General features: G+C 35.4%; 1 protein-coding gene across 1 annotated transcript in view; it reads right to left on the bottom strand.

Moving 5' to 3' along the window:
• LOC126372856 (ATP-binding cassette subfamily G member 4) overlaps positions 1-17,715 on the bottom strand; it is a 71,130-nt gene that overhangs the window by 27,208 nt on the left and 26,207 nt on the right. Inside the window, exon 2 of the mRNA XM_050018774.1 lies at positions 11,173-11,234. Coding sequence (XP_049874731.1) covers positions 11,173-11,227 — 55 coding nt within the window. The 5' untranslated portion in view covers positions 11,228-11,234. The remainder of the gene's footprint in view (positions 1-11,172; positions 11,235-17,715) is intronic.

The raw sequence follows: 17,715 nt of genomic DNA, 5'->3' as shown, positions 1-17,715 counted from the left end.
TTCAATATGAGCTCCTATTATAATGATTATTGTTATACAAACTCATGATTTTGACAATCGAGAGTGATAGTGATAAAATGTATGGGATTGATATCTCTTCCTTGTGTACAACATAATGAAAGTCCTCCGACAACACCACTCAGGAGGGGTTTGTATCAAGTCCCTGACTATATTGTTGGCTAGACCTGATTGGTCGCCTCTATGACTATAAGTAACATATTATATTATTATACGTCAATGCCTTTATGGCTAGATAGACGCGTCGAATATGGCAATCGCAACACAATATTTTTGCCCTAGATATAAAACTTTCTCTTCACCCCTCATAATACAATTCTTCTCTCTGAACCATTTCACTTATAGTACCTAATACTACCTAATAAGGAAGGAAATGTTGCCTATTATCCGGACATGAAAGGTAGTGGGGGTGGCACCGTGACTTTCTAGAACCTTCGCTGGGTGGTGGTGGTAGATTCGAGAATGTTCCATGACTTTCTAAATGGATCAGGCGCAGTGGCAAGGCGCAAGGTTCTTGGCTCGGTGAATTCCTAGAAATTTCCCAATCGACCTCGTTTCTAGTTTATAATCATAGGTATGTGTAATAAATAATGTACTTTTACTTAAGGTTGATTGATATTACTTAAGGTTGATTTGTGATAACTCGAGTTATTTGGAAAATTGTATGGGAATGTAATTTTTGGTATTAAGTCAAGTTCAGCCTAGTTCACACTGTATTTGTTGTCTTCAGGTACAAATTGTGTAGATGTAGATAGAGACAAAACTTGATAACAATACCACTACATTTTTTCCTAATCTACTCATAAATTATTTATTTCTTTTAGAATTAAGTTTTTGTATTGTTCCGTGTACAATAAATTAAAAATAAATAAGACAAGAAATCCCTTTGCCTACAATCACCATAAAGACATTGCTGAGCTGTTTTATTTTTTTAGCTGTAAGTAATTAGTGTTAGAATTTACCTCGCTACCCGTCGAGTGCCAAACAAAACAAAACTTTAGTTGTATGATGGTTTAGAGTTTAACGAGTGTTCTAATGCCCATAATTTTCTACCTACATTCTTGCTAGCAAACACGTTTGATATTGACCTTGCCCATGAATGTAGAACTTGGATTAAAACGATTATCTTATTCAGAAACTGACCTTTTACAATGTCTCGTTCGTAAACAAACACGTGTTATACAGAAAGTTTACTTAATAGTTCTAAGTAAATATTACTTTGTATATATTTAGCTTTATCTGAGCACGTGTTTTGTACAATTAGAAAGACAATACATTGGACCACTAGTACGTCTTTTTGCGAATACCTTAAGCGGGGTCTGCATAGCAACCGCAAAATTATATCTAGGACATTGACCTCAGACTTCGACCAATAGCCATACGACGTTTATCCGCGTGCATAACATTCGTTGCATTGGTCGAAGCCCTCGATATAATTCGCTCCGAACGCAATGAGGTTGGAGACTCGGCTGGACTATAAAGAGATACCGAAGGAGTTTTCATTTGTCAGTTACATACATAATATATATTTTAGCCCGTAAGCCCTGAGGTAGATAGTCTCAAGTAATGAGAAGATAACGTGCAGCCACTTTTGATACTAAGTCCTTAGGTGGATATCGTCGCCTTATAGGTAACGACCCCCTTGATGCAGTGGTTGAGCGTGGAACTCACGATCCGGAGGTCCCGAGTTCGAATCCCGGTGGGGACATACCACAAAAATCACTTTATGATCCCTAGTTCGGGTTGGACGATACATGCTGATCACCTGATGGTTTCGGAAGGTACGTTAAGCCGTTAGTCCCGATTAAAACTTACTGATGTAAGTACATACTCGTTACATGAGCCATGTCAGGGGCCTTTGGCAGCTAAATAATAACAATGACACCAAGGTTGATGAGGTTGGTAATCCACTTCATAACCCACACGATTGAAGATAGGTAGAGAAAACCACGTAAGTGCGTTTTTGAAAAATCAAATTCTGCGAGCTTAGCACCGTGAAGCGCGCGACTCTTTCTCGCCTCGACATACGTCACCCGTCACTCTCTCACAGTACTACACAGAAAGAGACAGACGATTTCTGACGCGGCGAGAAAGAGTCGCGTGCTTACGGTGCTAGGCCCGCTGATGTAGATTGAAATTAATTGTAAGAAATCGAGGTTTTGTTTTAAAGAAAATTACATGAATGTGATTTTTCAAAAACGCGCTACCATACTTTTCACTATATGGGCGACGATATGTATGATAAACCAATTTGTCGCTTCTGTTTATTATGTACTGTAATATCTCCTCATTAACTTTACACACTGTCGTTTAAGATAAGAACGTCGCGTCATGTCAGTATGCAAATGATAAATTAACTTTCAAGAGAAAATATGATTTAATATTACAATTACATAATCATAATTATGCTCTTCTTGTCAGTGTGGGATAGTAGTATCTCTCTATTTTGCCATTGTACTGAGTTTAAATATGAAGGAAGACATAGTGGGAGGAAAGGCTTCAAGCTAAAAACTCTCAACGCTCCCCGTTTACCGTTTTTTGCGGCCAAGTAGTTAATGCCATAAATAAATAATATATTATATATATGAGACGGCCACCGTGGTCCAGTGGTTTGAGCGTTCTGCTGACGATCCGGAGGTCCCGGGTTCAAATCCCGATGGGCACATATCACGTAAATCACTCTGTGATCCCTAGTTTAGTTAGGACATTATAGGCTGATCACCTGACTGTCCGAAAGTAAGACGATCCGTACTTCGGAAGGCACGTTAAGCCGTTGGTCCCGGTTTCTACTTATTGATGCAAGTAGTAGTCGTTACATGAGCCATGTCAGGGGCCTTTGGCGGTTCAATAGTGACCCTGACACCAGGGTTGATGGGATTGGTAATCCACCTACCAACCCACACGATAGATGAAGATAATTATAAAATATCATAAAATAAACAGTCTTCATCCGTCCCACTACTGGGCACAGGCCTCCCCTTATCGGAGGTAAGAAGGTATGGAAAACACACCAAAACGGCTGTTCCACGCTATTCCACGTTGTTCCACGCTGTTGCTGTTGTTGTGTGTGTTGTATTACGAAAAAAAAACAACTGATAAACGTGTAAATTTCCATGACACAATTATATAAATATCGTACGATGTAATTCGTACGATTTGACTGTAAAGCCATTGTGGCTGACACAAGAGTTCATTTGTATGTTAATGGCACATCGTCATTTGATTTACATACAATATCGATGACCGAGGGTATTTTTCAGTACAGAAAGAGTGATAAACATTTTGATTCATTAAAAATACTACTATTTGTTCCAAAATATCGGTAAAACTGCTTTTTTTTTTTGACGTGACTTATTGTAGATTTGCCGCAGATGGCATTAACTACTTGGCCGGAGGTAAAAAAGCAAAATCGTCCACTATGTAGGCTGGACACCATGAACATGGAACTCTCACCCGGTATTACCTACCTACGTACTTTATTTTTTATTTAACTTTAATCTTATAGGTCGTACTACTATAGAATAAAAATATTTACTCTCTAAGAAAAACCTTTGCCGCCACTGAAATATAATTAATAAAAGAATAGGTCAAGTGACAATATTACTTGTCTCATAAATAATATCCATCACGATAGACACAATGTCGCGATTCAGACGACTTTTACGACATACCTTGCTACCTACCTGAGTTGATAAGCGGTGAGTTACATCATAAGATAAATAATAATACTTACCTATTACGCAATGGAAGGGATACTCCCTCTACACCGATACGAGCTTGGAACGTTTTTTGGAAAGCTTTATTTCCTTCATAATTTTCTTTGCAGGGGCATTCCAAAACATATTGTGACAGAGGCCCCTTTCATCGAAGACAGTATTTCGATTTACTTACCACTCTTTCACAGAATTTTGTGAAAAACAATCGAGCTACGTTAGTCACTAATCGAGATACCAATTAGTATTTTCGTCGATAAAAAAGAAACAATATACAATAATTTTAAATTTAAAGAATTATTACTTTTTAAAGAATATATTTTTTCTGTTTTCAGCATAACCACACCTATTGATTACTAATCAATCTATTCATGTCAATAGAAAACAGGGTTAACTATGAATACAAGGATCATTTCAATGTTATTCAGTAGATAACCTAGAAGCTTTTATTAGTGGAATATGTCATACATTGTATCATTTTATATACTCACTGTCACCTACGACAAGTATAGACATTTGTCATATAATGTATATCGCATTATCGATTAGTCTTGCAGTCCTAAGTCATCATTCATATTTAAATGTACTTCAGTAGGTTAAAATCTATGCTTTTCCCTGTACTTTATCTTTGTAAATCCAGCATTGCGCTATACGTACAATCAGCTGTTTAAATCGATACAACTTATATTTAAATATAGAACATCGTATCAAACCACGATAACAGTTTGAAGAAGTTGTGTAATTAGAATAAGTGGATCTATTTTTAAATGAAACGGTAGATAAGCTCATCGCCAAACTTTACCGGTTTCCAAATAGGTACTTAACCGGTTTCTCACGCAGAATTGCAAGTTCTGATAAATTGCCTGGGTCATAATTTATTTTGTGTGAGGTCATGCTAAGTCAGGGCCCTTTCGTTAACACAGTAATGTAAAACTTTGAAACGCAATTGGTATACGTCATTACTTCTTGCAATAGGTGTATTCAATAATACTTTACTTGTCAAATTTCATAATAACTACAGCAGATAGCAGGAACTAGCGCCAATAGAGAAAGAATGTTCTTATACTGAAATTTAATAAGGCCAAAGATAGCATAGGTTCAGAATAGGTCCCACCCAGTACGAAGCCCGTTATTTCATACTCTGTTGGTTGTTGAAATTTTTAATGTAATGAACAAAATATTATAGTCCCTCAAAAAGGGTTTTAAAATAATTCCCGCAGTAGTTATTACACCAACAACAACCCTAACTTATATGATACATAATTTATTTTAGTAATTATCTAATTATTCTTGTCAGTAAAACACAAAGTTTTCATAAAACACAAAACGTTGCATAAGCTTTGAACCGTAACAAAACAATGGATTAAGGTAGCTGATCCAACATGATAAAGCATTTGTTTTTACGGAATTGTGATTCGGTGGCCATGAATTCGTATGTATCGTAGCTTTAATAACACAAATATCGAAATAAGGACAGCAGATTGTGTTATCAGTGGTTGCAAGGCCGCATATAAGTACTCGTCTTTTGGGGCATTATGCCTGTGATTGATTCCGATTTTATGTTTATTCGTCTGGGACGAGTTTAGACCTATTCAGATAGCCTAAATAGTTTAAGGGTCGTGATCTTGTTTCTGGGACGGATAAGCATAGGTGTAGGTAAAGAGTCTACTAAAGCCATCGCTATTTTTCACATAGCTCATGTAACAACTACTAACTTACATCAGTAAGTAGTAACCGGGACCAACGGCTTAATCTTCATCTTACTTTTGGGCAATCAGGTGATCAGTTTTTGTGATATATCCCCACCGGGATTTAAACCCGGGACCTCCGGATCGTGAGCTCAACGCTCAAACCACGACTTTGGCGGCTCAATAGTAACTATGACACCAGTGTTGATGGGGTTGGTAATCCACCTCACAAACCACACGACAGAAGAAGAAGATCGCTGTAATCAGTACAGATCCTGCGATTTATGACGCATCGTCAAACAGAAACCGGAACTGTATTTCGAAAGAAAATTAAATACTAAAGTTCTAATACCTACATTCCTACAAGCATCAAATTATGACGTAATAATTATTCCTTATGATAATTATGATTTCCACATATTCGTAAAATACATAATAAAAATATTTTATATAAAAATCTATATTCTTAATATAATTATATTATAAATATATTTTTTCCGCGATATAAACGGTTCGTACATACGAGTAATGCAGGAAGATATTAGCCTATAAGCCTTAAAAATTAAATTAGAGTAAAATTACTTAAATGTAGGTTTGTAATTATACATGTATTACAATAAATACCTACAATATGAAACTCGGCTCGCTAATCATATTCTATACACTTGATGATAACCTCCTGATTTCAAAGTGCAAGTTCAACGCTAAGTCGTGAGCGCACGGTGTAAACTTTGAAATGTGGGTCATATCATGATCTGAGATGCAAAATCCTGTATTTATATGGTTGGAAATATTATAACTAGATATATATGTTGCAGTTCCTAATAGCGATGGAAACTTTCTTCTTTAGAGACGTTTTAAAAGCTATCCAACTAAGATAGACTAGAGAAGAGTATCTGTTTAACTAAGAAATAGCATTTCAAAAATAAACCTTCAAAGACATTTTTTTTTGTTTTGGTTTTTCCCGAAGAGCAAGGCAAACTACGCCCATACAGCCATGTATTCTTGTTGCTATATGTTTTTTTTTCCATTCAGTATTTTTTTTTCTTGATAATGAATAATGAAATGATGAAAGATAATGACGATGAATGATGAAACCTAAGCCCCCACCCTCGGAGCAGACTCCTACTCCAAACCCCAAATGAATTAACTCATAAGTTCGCATAAACTTTCGAGTTATGAAACGGTTTATTGGCACGAAGCGAAAATAGATAGGTACACTTTGTTTGTTGAATATTCTGATATAATAACATTATCGCGAATGTTTTCAGACTAACTTAATGCGATCATTAACCACAAAACACCACTTCGTATTGATTATTTAGAGTATTCAATGAAGAAAGCAACCGTCCCGTTTCCGTTCCCGCCAAAAAGTCCTCTTCAAAGACCATAGTAACTATACTGGTATTCATTAGTGTAGGTACAGTCATAAGCAATATAATGTACCCACTTTAGGATTCTGTCGCACTAACATATTTGACATTTAGTGAGACTTACAGTTCAATTTGTCAAAAAAGTTAATGTGACATGGTACCAAAGTGTATACATATTAAAGCTCGTGACCGTACGACCACAAATTGGGTGTATGGCATCATTTTTACAACCAACTTTAAGCTCTGATACGAGTAGATAATTGACAGTATAAATAACAGTTGTGGTATATTCCGACATTTCACGTGGATGAGGTCACGAGAGGTCACTTGTTTAGTATAGTTGATCATTGTGCACAAGCATACCTATATAAATCCATAATTATAAACAAAGTAACTTCCCAACACACGTGTATACTATGATCTTGAACTAGATATAGATCCGGACCTACATAAATCATTCTGAGTGTAAAATTCCTAATTAACTAACAAATATAAGCATTGTCTGCATACCAAGTGTTTGCTCATTATGAAATATACTTATATCTAAGGCCACTTGCAATAATATATAATATCAATAAAGCTCACGATCTTCGTATATTTACTACGATAACAAAGGATTTATGAATTATAAAATAGAGATTATTCTCCAGAATCATATTTTGCACATTTGAATTTGCCAAACAAATATAAATAATATAGGGTGACATCGTAACGAAAACTTTGAGGGAAGATTCTCCATGATTCTGAGTTGATGTCAAGTGGAATTTTCCGTCGCAAAAGTATGGAGTGAAAATAATTTTAAAAAACAGTAAAATTTTCATGTATTTTCCGATAGGAAATTCCACTTGATATCAACTCAGAATTATGGTCTGAATCATTCCCCTCAGTATTCGTTACGATGTCATTAATTTATATGGGGTGTTAGTGACATCGTAACGAATACTGAGAGGGATGATTCAGCTCATTATTCTGAATTAATATCAAGTGGAATTTTCTATCACAAAAGTATATAATTGCAAACAAATTATCATGAATTTTGCGACGTGAAAATTTCACTTTAAGTATATCAACTCAGAATCATGGTCAGAATCTTCCCTCTCTCTCTCTCTCAGAATCATGAGCTGAATCATCTCCCTCAGTATTTGTTTCGATGTCACTAGCACCTTGTATATACTAGTTACAGTCTACATAAGTAGTTGCATTACGTATATGCCGCACCCCCAGCTTATATTATAACATGTTGCGACGTATATTTATTTTCTAACCACATTCAATTGAAGATAAAACACTTGACGCACAATAAACCACAAATAAAAACAATATTTAAGTTGATGTATCGTATACATCGTCATCGATTTGCAATAAGCATTCTTTTTTAATGCAAATGCTCAAGTTGCGTCATGTTGTCAAATGTTCCTTAGATTGTTGTGTAAACTGATACTATTGCAGAAACTGCGCCAAATAATTCAGATTTTTATAGTCCGTTAGATGTTTAGTCATATTTTGCCCCCCACTTCACATCTAAAGGACTATCAACAGATGGTAAAAAATATTTTATATCAAAGGGTATCCTGTTGGATATCAAATTAAGTTGAGTTTCTCAAATACTAGCATTTACCCGTGATCTTGCTTATATTTATTCGATAAAATTTAATACTACGTAGACAAACATTCAAAGAATTCGCTTGTTACGGCTTACCGTCACGGCTATTTAGAGTATTTTATATCTAATACCTAAATATTTCTTTATTATTTATTATTTCCTTTGCATATTATTGACAACGGTATTGAATCCGACAATTGCTTAGCGGTCAGTCGCTAAAAGCAACAAAGTTTATCTCTAGGTCTAGGAGCATTATGGTTTCATAAACAATCCGGTTTCGACCACTAAGTAGACACAGCTGTTACGGAAAACGAATAACATCCATAAATACGTTGGTATAAAGTATCCAAATGTGTACCAGTTTATTTTTAGAAGAAGCAGAGCACGTGCTGAAAATACAGGTTTTTGTTACTACAGTATCTTTATCTGAATTAAGAATAAATAGTAATTCTACGTCTTCTAGGCAAGATGAAATTGATAGTAATGTGATTACAAAACCTTGTAATGCGTGGATACTACACAACATAAACAGCCTATATACGTCCCACAGCTCTCCTCAGGTTTCTCCTCAATCAACCGGAGGGGGTATGGAGCATACTCCACCACGCTGCTCCACTGCGGGTTGGTGGATCTGTTTTACAGCTAATAGCCGAGACCAACAGTTTAGCATGCCGTCCGAAGCACACAATCATCTTACTTTTTAAGTGGAAACTATCAGTAATAATTTATTATTTCGTAGAATCCTCTTTCTGAATCAAAACAGCACGCGTCACATCCATTAAAAACGATTTATACAATCATTAACAAAATCAATTTAAAATATTAGTCATTCATTATCAGTGGGTTATTCAAATAGCATAATCGGCGAAAAGATCACAGATTAAAAACATAACAAAGAGATCCGGTAACTGCGTTTCTTTATTGCTGATCCCATTAATAAATGCAGGGTATTTCCGGCTCGTTAATACGTTTGTTTAAATAAACAAATCATTAAAATGTATTTTGAATAAACTAATTTGACGCGTGTAGTCAAATGAAACAATACGTTTTTTCGCTTGATCTAAAATCTAATTTGAAAGCAACGGTTAGATAGAATTTAGAATAGAATCTTGCATCATTTCACCGACTAGCAGTATAGCTACCGAGTTTGAAACTATGAAACTATGAAACTATGTCACATTCACTTTTTGACAAATTAAAAAGTAAGTCTCATTAAATGTCAAATGTGATAGTGCGACAAGGTTCTAAAGTGGGTACATGATATTGCTGCTGACTGTACACATACATCATGCCTATAATATCTCCGATATGATAGGCAGAGATGTACAGTATACACATTACACACCTACTCTTCGCCAGCTATGTTTAGTCCCATGAAATAGGGGCGAGTTTATTGGCATTAACCGGGCACAAATCCAAGAAACCACGTACTTAGATTGTCCTGTTCGATTCGTTAAGGCACACTGATCTAAGCTTGTCGTCGAAAGAATTCATATTCAGTCAAGGAAAGTATCGAGAATGATGTCTTTTTGTACTTGAGTTGATAACGATGGCTATGAGCATGATAATTATAGTTTCGATTAGTTTCATCTACCTTAACTAGGTAGCTACACGAAATTCTAACATTATTAGGCTCACCGCACACTAATACGTGTATCACGTTGAACAAGCTTTGTTTATTTGCAAATATATCTACCTATATAAGCTCATCCCTATCGCTATATAACCGATATATATTCAATATATATATATTTTAATAATAACAAAAATGTAATCCAATTACACTATACGGATTATAAAATGTGAATATTATAAATGTATATATTCATATATACATAATATTAGAATTATTACATAATAAGTAGAAGGTTGTAGTGACTGACAGAGGTGGCACGATTATGGAGATGAAAGAATTTATTACGAATATAAATTATTGTGTAACAGTCAACTAATAAAAATAACCTCCGATTTTCATCATAATAAAACTAATAGGTAATAAAATTAGATTGGTTCCGATTTCCGACTTTGTTTGAAAAAGAATTCTAAAAAAATAAACTGTTCTAAAATTTTAAAATACTAAACGAAAGACCTAAAAACGTCCTAATTGAAAAAGATAACATGAACACTTTGTTTGGCAGTTTCAATTACATTCTTAAGTACATTGAAACAACAACCAAATTAAAGAAAAACCATTTAGATCGATTTTTTCACCTTTAATTTTCTTCTAAGTTAGTTTAGCTGTACCGGGGTAAATATATCACATCAACCGCAAATCAATTTTCCAAACATAAACAAACTTATTTTTACTTTAAATAATAAATTTGCACAATAGTCATTAAAAAGCTATAAATTAAGTAAGTACTTAAGTAGGTAATTAAAAATATCCACAGCTAGATCCTTGAAAGCGTTGTTTTTTGTGCAATCTTTACATATATTTAATTCAATAATAGCATTGTTTGCTTGTTTAATACGTTCTTTACAACCTATTTATAAAAATGCGGTGAGTTTTTACGAAGTTAATATCTACTTTTACCATATTTACACCATATTTTTTTTTCTACGCTACTAAGAACAAAAGTTCTTGATACTTATTAGTGTAAAAATTAGACACAAATTTCAGTTTATTTAAATTTGACAAAACTTAGCTCTCTCTTTTCGTACAGAAAAAGAGACATCCAATAGGTAATAGAATAGATATGTAAAACTGAATTGAAATTTTGATTTAGCGATAATTGGTACCACCTGTTATAAGAATTTAGATTAATTTTGAAACATACCTTTGGTTATTCGACTGGCAACTGTGTATCTAAGATTTCGAAATTCCAGATCCATGATTTGGCTGTAACAATAGAAAACACGAATAAATAACTTTTAATATAAACGTAACAATACTTAAAATGACTATTCTTAAAGTGTATATACGAGTAAGCTTTAGTGCAAAAAATATTGTACCTACCTAACCGTGTCGCCGTGTTCATAATAAGTACTAACGTAATAAAAAACACTCAACAATATAATAAGATATTTTTTATAAGCTTACTTACGATATGAATTCTAAAATAATTAAAATAGCTTACTTTTAAGTACTTGGTAAAAATAATAATTCTAAACTAAAGTAGCCTACAGGATCCCATTGATGGGCAAAGGCCTTCCCTTCACACACTCCGGCCAGGGGCCCAACCGCCTCAGACGAAGCCGATTCAGATTGGAGCAAATCGAACATCGATTTGATTCTGTCGTACCGCGTAAGCAGCCGAGATGGCGATCCCCGATTAGTGACGTCACATGAACTTCGGCAAGCAGGTCCTCCGGCAAGCAACTGGGTCGTCACGCCATCTTTTTTTAGGACTACCACGACGCCTACCCTTTCACGAGTCACTTAATGCATGACTTTCCGCGCCCACTGCTCAGCTCTGAGAAGTAAATCCTTACCTATAATATATGTAATTCGGAATACTACGAACAAAATTTCCGCAAATATTATAATACCTTCACGCAAATATATGTATAAAAAGTTTCATCGCTCCGTAATTACGCACGTGCACTCAACAATGTAATTATGATGTAGGAAAAGTCGCATTATGATTCGACAGCGGTATAATAAAGAGTCATTATAAAAGGTAAAAGGGTAAATATATGTTCCGACGTCAATTAAATAGGTATCCGAGAGAATTTCTCGCTTCAGCCGAATTATTTCCTCGTACTTACATAGTTCAATGTCGGTCACAATTTGCCTTTTCAATTGAAGATAAGAGGTATAAAGACTCCAGAAATGTTTAAAAGTGACTTTACATTTCCTGGGTCGTAAAACGTACAGAATTCAACAACGTGATAAAATCAGACAATACAATACAATGGCGGGTGCGGTTCGGAAATGAAAAGGAAACCGCGCGTTTTCAGGTTTTTGTTATTTATTTTCCTGTTGTATTGTGTTTTTTTTATTTCCAGCATCAAGTTTTACATAAGAAATGACGATAATAATATACCTGTTTGATAATAACATCATGACCTACCACCATTAATCTACTATCGTGCGGGTGGTCAGTTCAGAAAATGGGTGCTTATAATAATTAAAATGGAACGAATTAGTGTTGCCTATCGATAGTCCACTATTGTCTTACGATAGTACGTTAATGGTAGTTTAAAAAACTATAGTAAAAAAAATAGTATCGATAGTAGTACTCATTTATCATTTAAATCACAACTATCAACCCACATGAATACTTCTTCTTCTATCGTGTGGGTTGTGAGGTGGAGTACCAACCTCATCAACCCTGGTGTCAGGGTTACTATTGAGACGCCAAAGGCCCCTGACATGGCTCATGTAACGACTACTTACTTACATCAGTAAGTAGTAACCGGGACCAACGGCTTCACGTGCCTTCCGAACCACGGATCATCTTACTTTCGGACAATCAGGTGATCAGCCTGTAATGTCCTAACCAATCTAGGGACCACAAAGTATTTTTTGTGATATGTCCCCACCGGGAATCGAACGCAGACCTCCGGATCGTGAGCCCAACTCACAACCACTGGACCACTGAGGTCGTTACGAATACTATCGATAGTATTTAGTATTGCTTCTGACTATTACAAGAAGCAGCAGTACCCTTGCAATAGTTAGAAGTATTATCGATAGTACTACTGTGTAACGATAGTATTACTATCGAACGGCGATACTATCGACAGGCTATATTTTAGCATCATCCAACACTATCGACAGTATATATTCCATTGATAGTATAGATGATTTTCAATGACAATAATCGATAAGTAACGGCAACGGAAGAAAGAATTTAGAATAGAAAAACCTTGGTATTCTCATAGCTAGTACCAGGAAAAAACAAAAACAATGGGCCGTGAGAAATGCTTACAATTTTTCTATTAGATATATATACTCACTTATACTATACTCACAATACCCACTTATATCTCATTTGTACTGTAATACTAATTAAGAATACGTTTTCAGACACTAAAATAGGACACGACGTAATGTCTCATACAATGAGTCATACACCCTTCCTGTTGCGAACGATTAGAAGCGTACTTTGTACCTGATTTGCGAATAAAATAACCTTTTGTTATGTAATTTAAAATTACTCATTGCGATAAAAAAGCATTATAGAATATACCTATAAGTACATATTTTAAGGGAACTGCTATAAAGTACCTAAACTAAACAATTAAAAGTGGGACAGGTATAATAGGTTACCAATTGTTTGTACGAATGATGTGTTATGTAATAATTTATCAACTAATTTTTAGCTTCGGTTCTCTGAACCGGTGAACGTGTATGAAACTATTGATAAATGTGGAGGAAGCAAGAGTTTGTCAGGATCGAAGCAAATGGAATTCCATAGTCTCTGTTTACCCGGGTGGGAAATAGGCGCGGGTTTATGTATGTATGTATGTCATAGTTTTATTTCTCAGCCTTCAGACTACTTTCTTTCGTTAGGGTGTCCATTTTATTTGCATTTTACCGGTGTAACAACTGAGTGTGGTATTGTGAGCAACATTTTCGCAAATCGTCATCATTATAGGTTTGAGTATTTGCAAAACGCCGTCGTTGTAAGTTTGAGTTGAGATTTTATTCATGAGTGCACTATCTGACGAGGTATCTCATCGCCCCACTCAACTGGTTCCGCTACTTTCACAGCTCTCACTGTCGTTATAGGTAAGTAATCTTAATATTTATATCAAGCTTGCTGTTACCCGCGACTTCTATCGCTTAGTTTATATTCCACCCCTACGGGGTTGAATTTCGAAAAATCCCTTATTAGTTCTTGCCTCGCGTTGAACGTGTGTCGTTAAATAAACAGTTTCTGGTTTTTAAACTCAAACTCCAAAATATATTTATTCAGTGGGTAACATAGTTGTACTTTGAATCGTCAATTTTTACATGAATGTATAAGTAAGTACGTATTATTTTTCGTCGAACGTCTCATCCGCGTAAAACAGCAGCTTCTCATAGCCGGAGAAAAGTAGCTGCAAGCAAAATCTCGGCTCAGGGCCTTAGATATTCTTGAACTGTTAAATTATTGTATATTCTGTTTGTGTAATAAAATATGATATCCATTATACCTACTAAATCTAATAGATACGTACGACCCTAACAAGCTGAGTTTAGTGCACGAAGGTAATTTTTTACCAGGTTTAAAGTAGCTTGGCGAGGTTTTGTTTACAAAAATCACATGCGATTTTTCAAAGGCGCTTACGCGGTATTCACGGTTAGTAAGTAATTCTATGTTATTTCCTTTTATTGCATTACATTTGCTATAGTTACCTATAACACAGGTCAGTTCCGCGGGCACTGACCTACCCCACCGTCCATTGTATAGCCCACAGAAAGGAAAGACTGTACTTAGTATGTAGTTCTACCTTCCGACATGACATAACGACTTGAGTGAATCCGTTATTTCTATTCCTTGCACTACGATATTTCTTTAATAATACCTATCTATCTGCCTATCGCTCGAGCGTTAGCCCGTATTTCACAAGATCCGCTTACCTAACCTGAAGATTTGGCAGGTCCGGTTTTTTACAGAAGCGACTGCCTGTCTGACCTTCCAAAAGGAATAACCAATAATAATATCTAATATCAAACAAATAAGCCCGCCTGATTGTTATCTAAAGTTACACAAAAAGCAAGGACATGATAAATATAATTACATAAATTTTAATTTCCTATGTTGGTGCACGAGTAGGTATTGTTCCGTAGTAACTGACCTAACGCAACCGTGAATGCCTAACCCTTAACGGGCGAGACCGGAGCCCTATCGCATATCGCACTAAATGCGGTGTCACCCATGTGACTAACTTTCGCAGTACATATTTTGATGTTCTTATTCATAAAGTCGAAAACTCGAGCTAAATTAATAATGACTTGATCTTTTTACCAAATGCTGATAATTTTTATCGCACTAAAAATATCTACTTACGTACATACAACTGACCTGGAGATGCTTAACGGGTACAATCTATTTTGAAGGTGTTTCGATAATATACTTACTTTTATTCAATGTTTTAATCCTCGATTATTATGATATTAGAAGTTAAGGCCTTATACGTTGAACTTAAGGTTTAGTAAATCAACATATAAATCAAATCAAATCAGTAAATGAAAATATCACTGACATACATCTACCTCGCATTTTTATGTAATTTCTTAATATAGTTTTATAAAAACACATTGATGGTCATCAGTGTTAGGACACCGACCATGAATCCCTTCCAAAAACTCCTTTGGTTCGCGCCAAAAACTCCCGCCACCCCAAGCCAGGAAAAAAGAAAAAAAAAGTGGACTCGACTACCGCCGTCGTGCGTTTCTATACAAGAAATTTCTAAAATAACATAAAAGTGTATTAATTCAAGTTGTGCTGTTTAAAATTAATCTGAAAGTGCACTAGCAGTCTCCAGAGCACCCCGGGGTCAGAAGAAACCAAATTCAACAATCCTGTAAGTACCTTTCCTTTGGTCGGTGTTTTTGTATGGGCAAGTCTACTTTTCAGATTCAAAAATATCACTAATCTCAGTTATCCAACATTTATGGTCCTTCGAGCCGGATTCAGTATATCAAAATAGGTATTAACAGACTATTTCATATATAATTTATGTTATTTTATTCAAAATATTAAAGTTACAACATCACATTTCATTGTGCAAGTATTTGTTCAATAGTTCTATTTGTCACAGTGTAATATCATATTTAATATATTTTTTATACGTAGTCAAATACTTAGAATCTATTTCTACAGTGTAAATTACTTTTTGTTCGGTTTTACATAAACAGGCAGTTGTAGGGACGCGTTGTTCTCGAAGTTTCTAGTACATTTTTCTTCAGTTCAAAATGGCGAAAGAAACACCTACAACTCCATTTTTGACCGATCTTGATATCAAAATAAATACGTTAATAAATAGAAAAGAACGTTATTTTAGGCGTGTTCAACAGATGTACGATTTATCTAAAATTGTCGAAAGTGATTCCACGTTAGTTAACAAATTGTTGGTGCGGGTCAGTGAACTCGAATCTTCTCGCGAATCATTCGAACGAATTGTTGATGATATTTCTGCGCTGGAACTAAAGCGTAACCCGGCGTATATAATTAACGACCAGGAAATAAAGGCTTTCGATGACTTGTATTACGAAGTTAAACGTATTTTTCATCAATACGAAACTGTTTCGAATACGTCAAAAAGTGGCGGTGAATTCAAATATGAGCGAAGCGGCGGCTCTCAGCCTCGCTTACCTAAAATTGAACTTGTTCATTTTGACGGAAGGTTAGAGAATTGGATTACATTTCGCGATACATTTATGAGTTTGATTCATACAAATAATTCGATAGGTAATGTCGAGAAGTTCCATTATTTACTTTCCGTAGTAACCGGGCCAGCACTTCAAATAGTGAAAAGTTTGCCAGTATCGAGTGACAATTATAATATTGTCTGGTCATCCCTGTCGGACAGGTATGAGAATAAGCGTGCTATAGCTACCCGCTATTTGGATAAATTGTTTGCGTTCAAACCGTTGCCGAACGAATCTGTTAGCGGATTGAATTCCTTTTTAGAGACATTTCAAGAATGCGTTCAAGCGTTAGAATTATTAAAAATCGATGATTTAGCGGGATTTATTCTTTGTTATATCGGTTTACGTAACCTGGACCCGGTTTCTAGACGAGAATTTGAACAAAAAATCGGTTTAAAGGAAATACCTATTTTTAAAACATTAAGCGAATTTGTATCGAATCAGGCGCGTATGTTGGAAATGTCTAATCCTCCTGTTTCAAAGCCCGTTTCAAATAAACCCATTCTAAATGCGGTTCAAAACAAAACTAATAATAATAGTAAACCTATTACAAAAAATGTCAATTCAAAAACCTGTTTGGCGAGCAATGCGGGCCCTGATAATTCTAAGAAGGCATGTTTGTATTGCAATAAGCCATTTCATTCGATTTATAAATGTTACGAATACATTGCGCTGTCTCCTAAGCAGCGAATTGAAAAAATAAAAGATTTGCGTTTATGCGAAAATTGTTTGCGTCAAGGTCACACATCTAATGAGTGCCCATCGAAGATAACATGTACGGTGTGCAAAAACAAACATCATCACACGTTGCATTTAGATTCCAATGTAACTTTGATAAGCACGGGCTCTGATGACAGTTGTGATAACGACTTTAATAACGATCAACAGAATCGGGTCTCCTTGGCATCGTCATGCTCGTCTGGGTCGACAGTTATGCTGGGTACTGCGGTTGTACACGTTACGGATGTTTCAGGCAAATATCAACCCGTGCGCGTAGTGATCGACAGTGGTTCTC

This window comes from Pectinophora gossypiella, chromosome 14, assembly GCF_024362695.1.
Source record: "Pectinophora gossypiella chromosome 14, ilPecGoss1.1, whole genome shotgun sequence".
NCBI classification, from domain to species: domain Eukaryota; kingdom Metazoa; phylum Arthropoda; class Insecta; order Lepidoptera; family Gelechiidae; genus Pectinophora; species Pectinophora gossypiella.
Note: the sequence above shows the minus strand (reverse complement) of the source record. Positions and strands in the feature narration are given on the sequence as shown.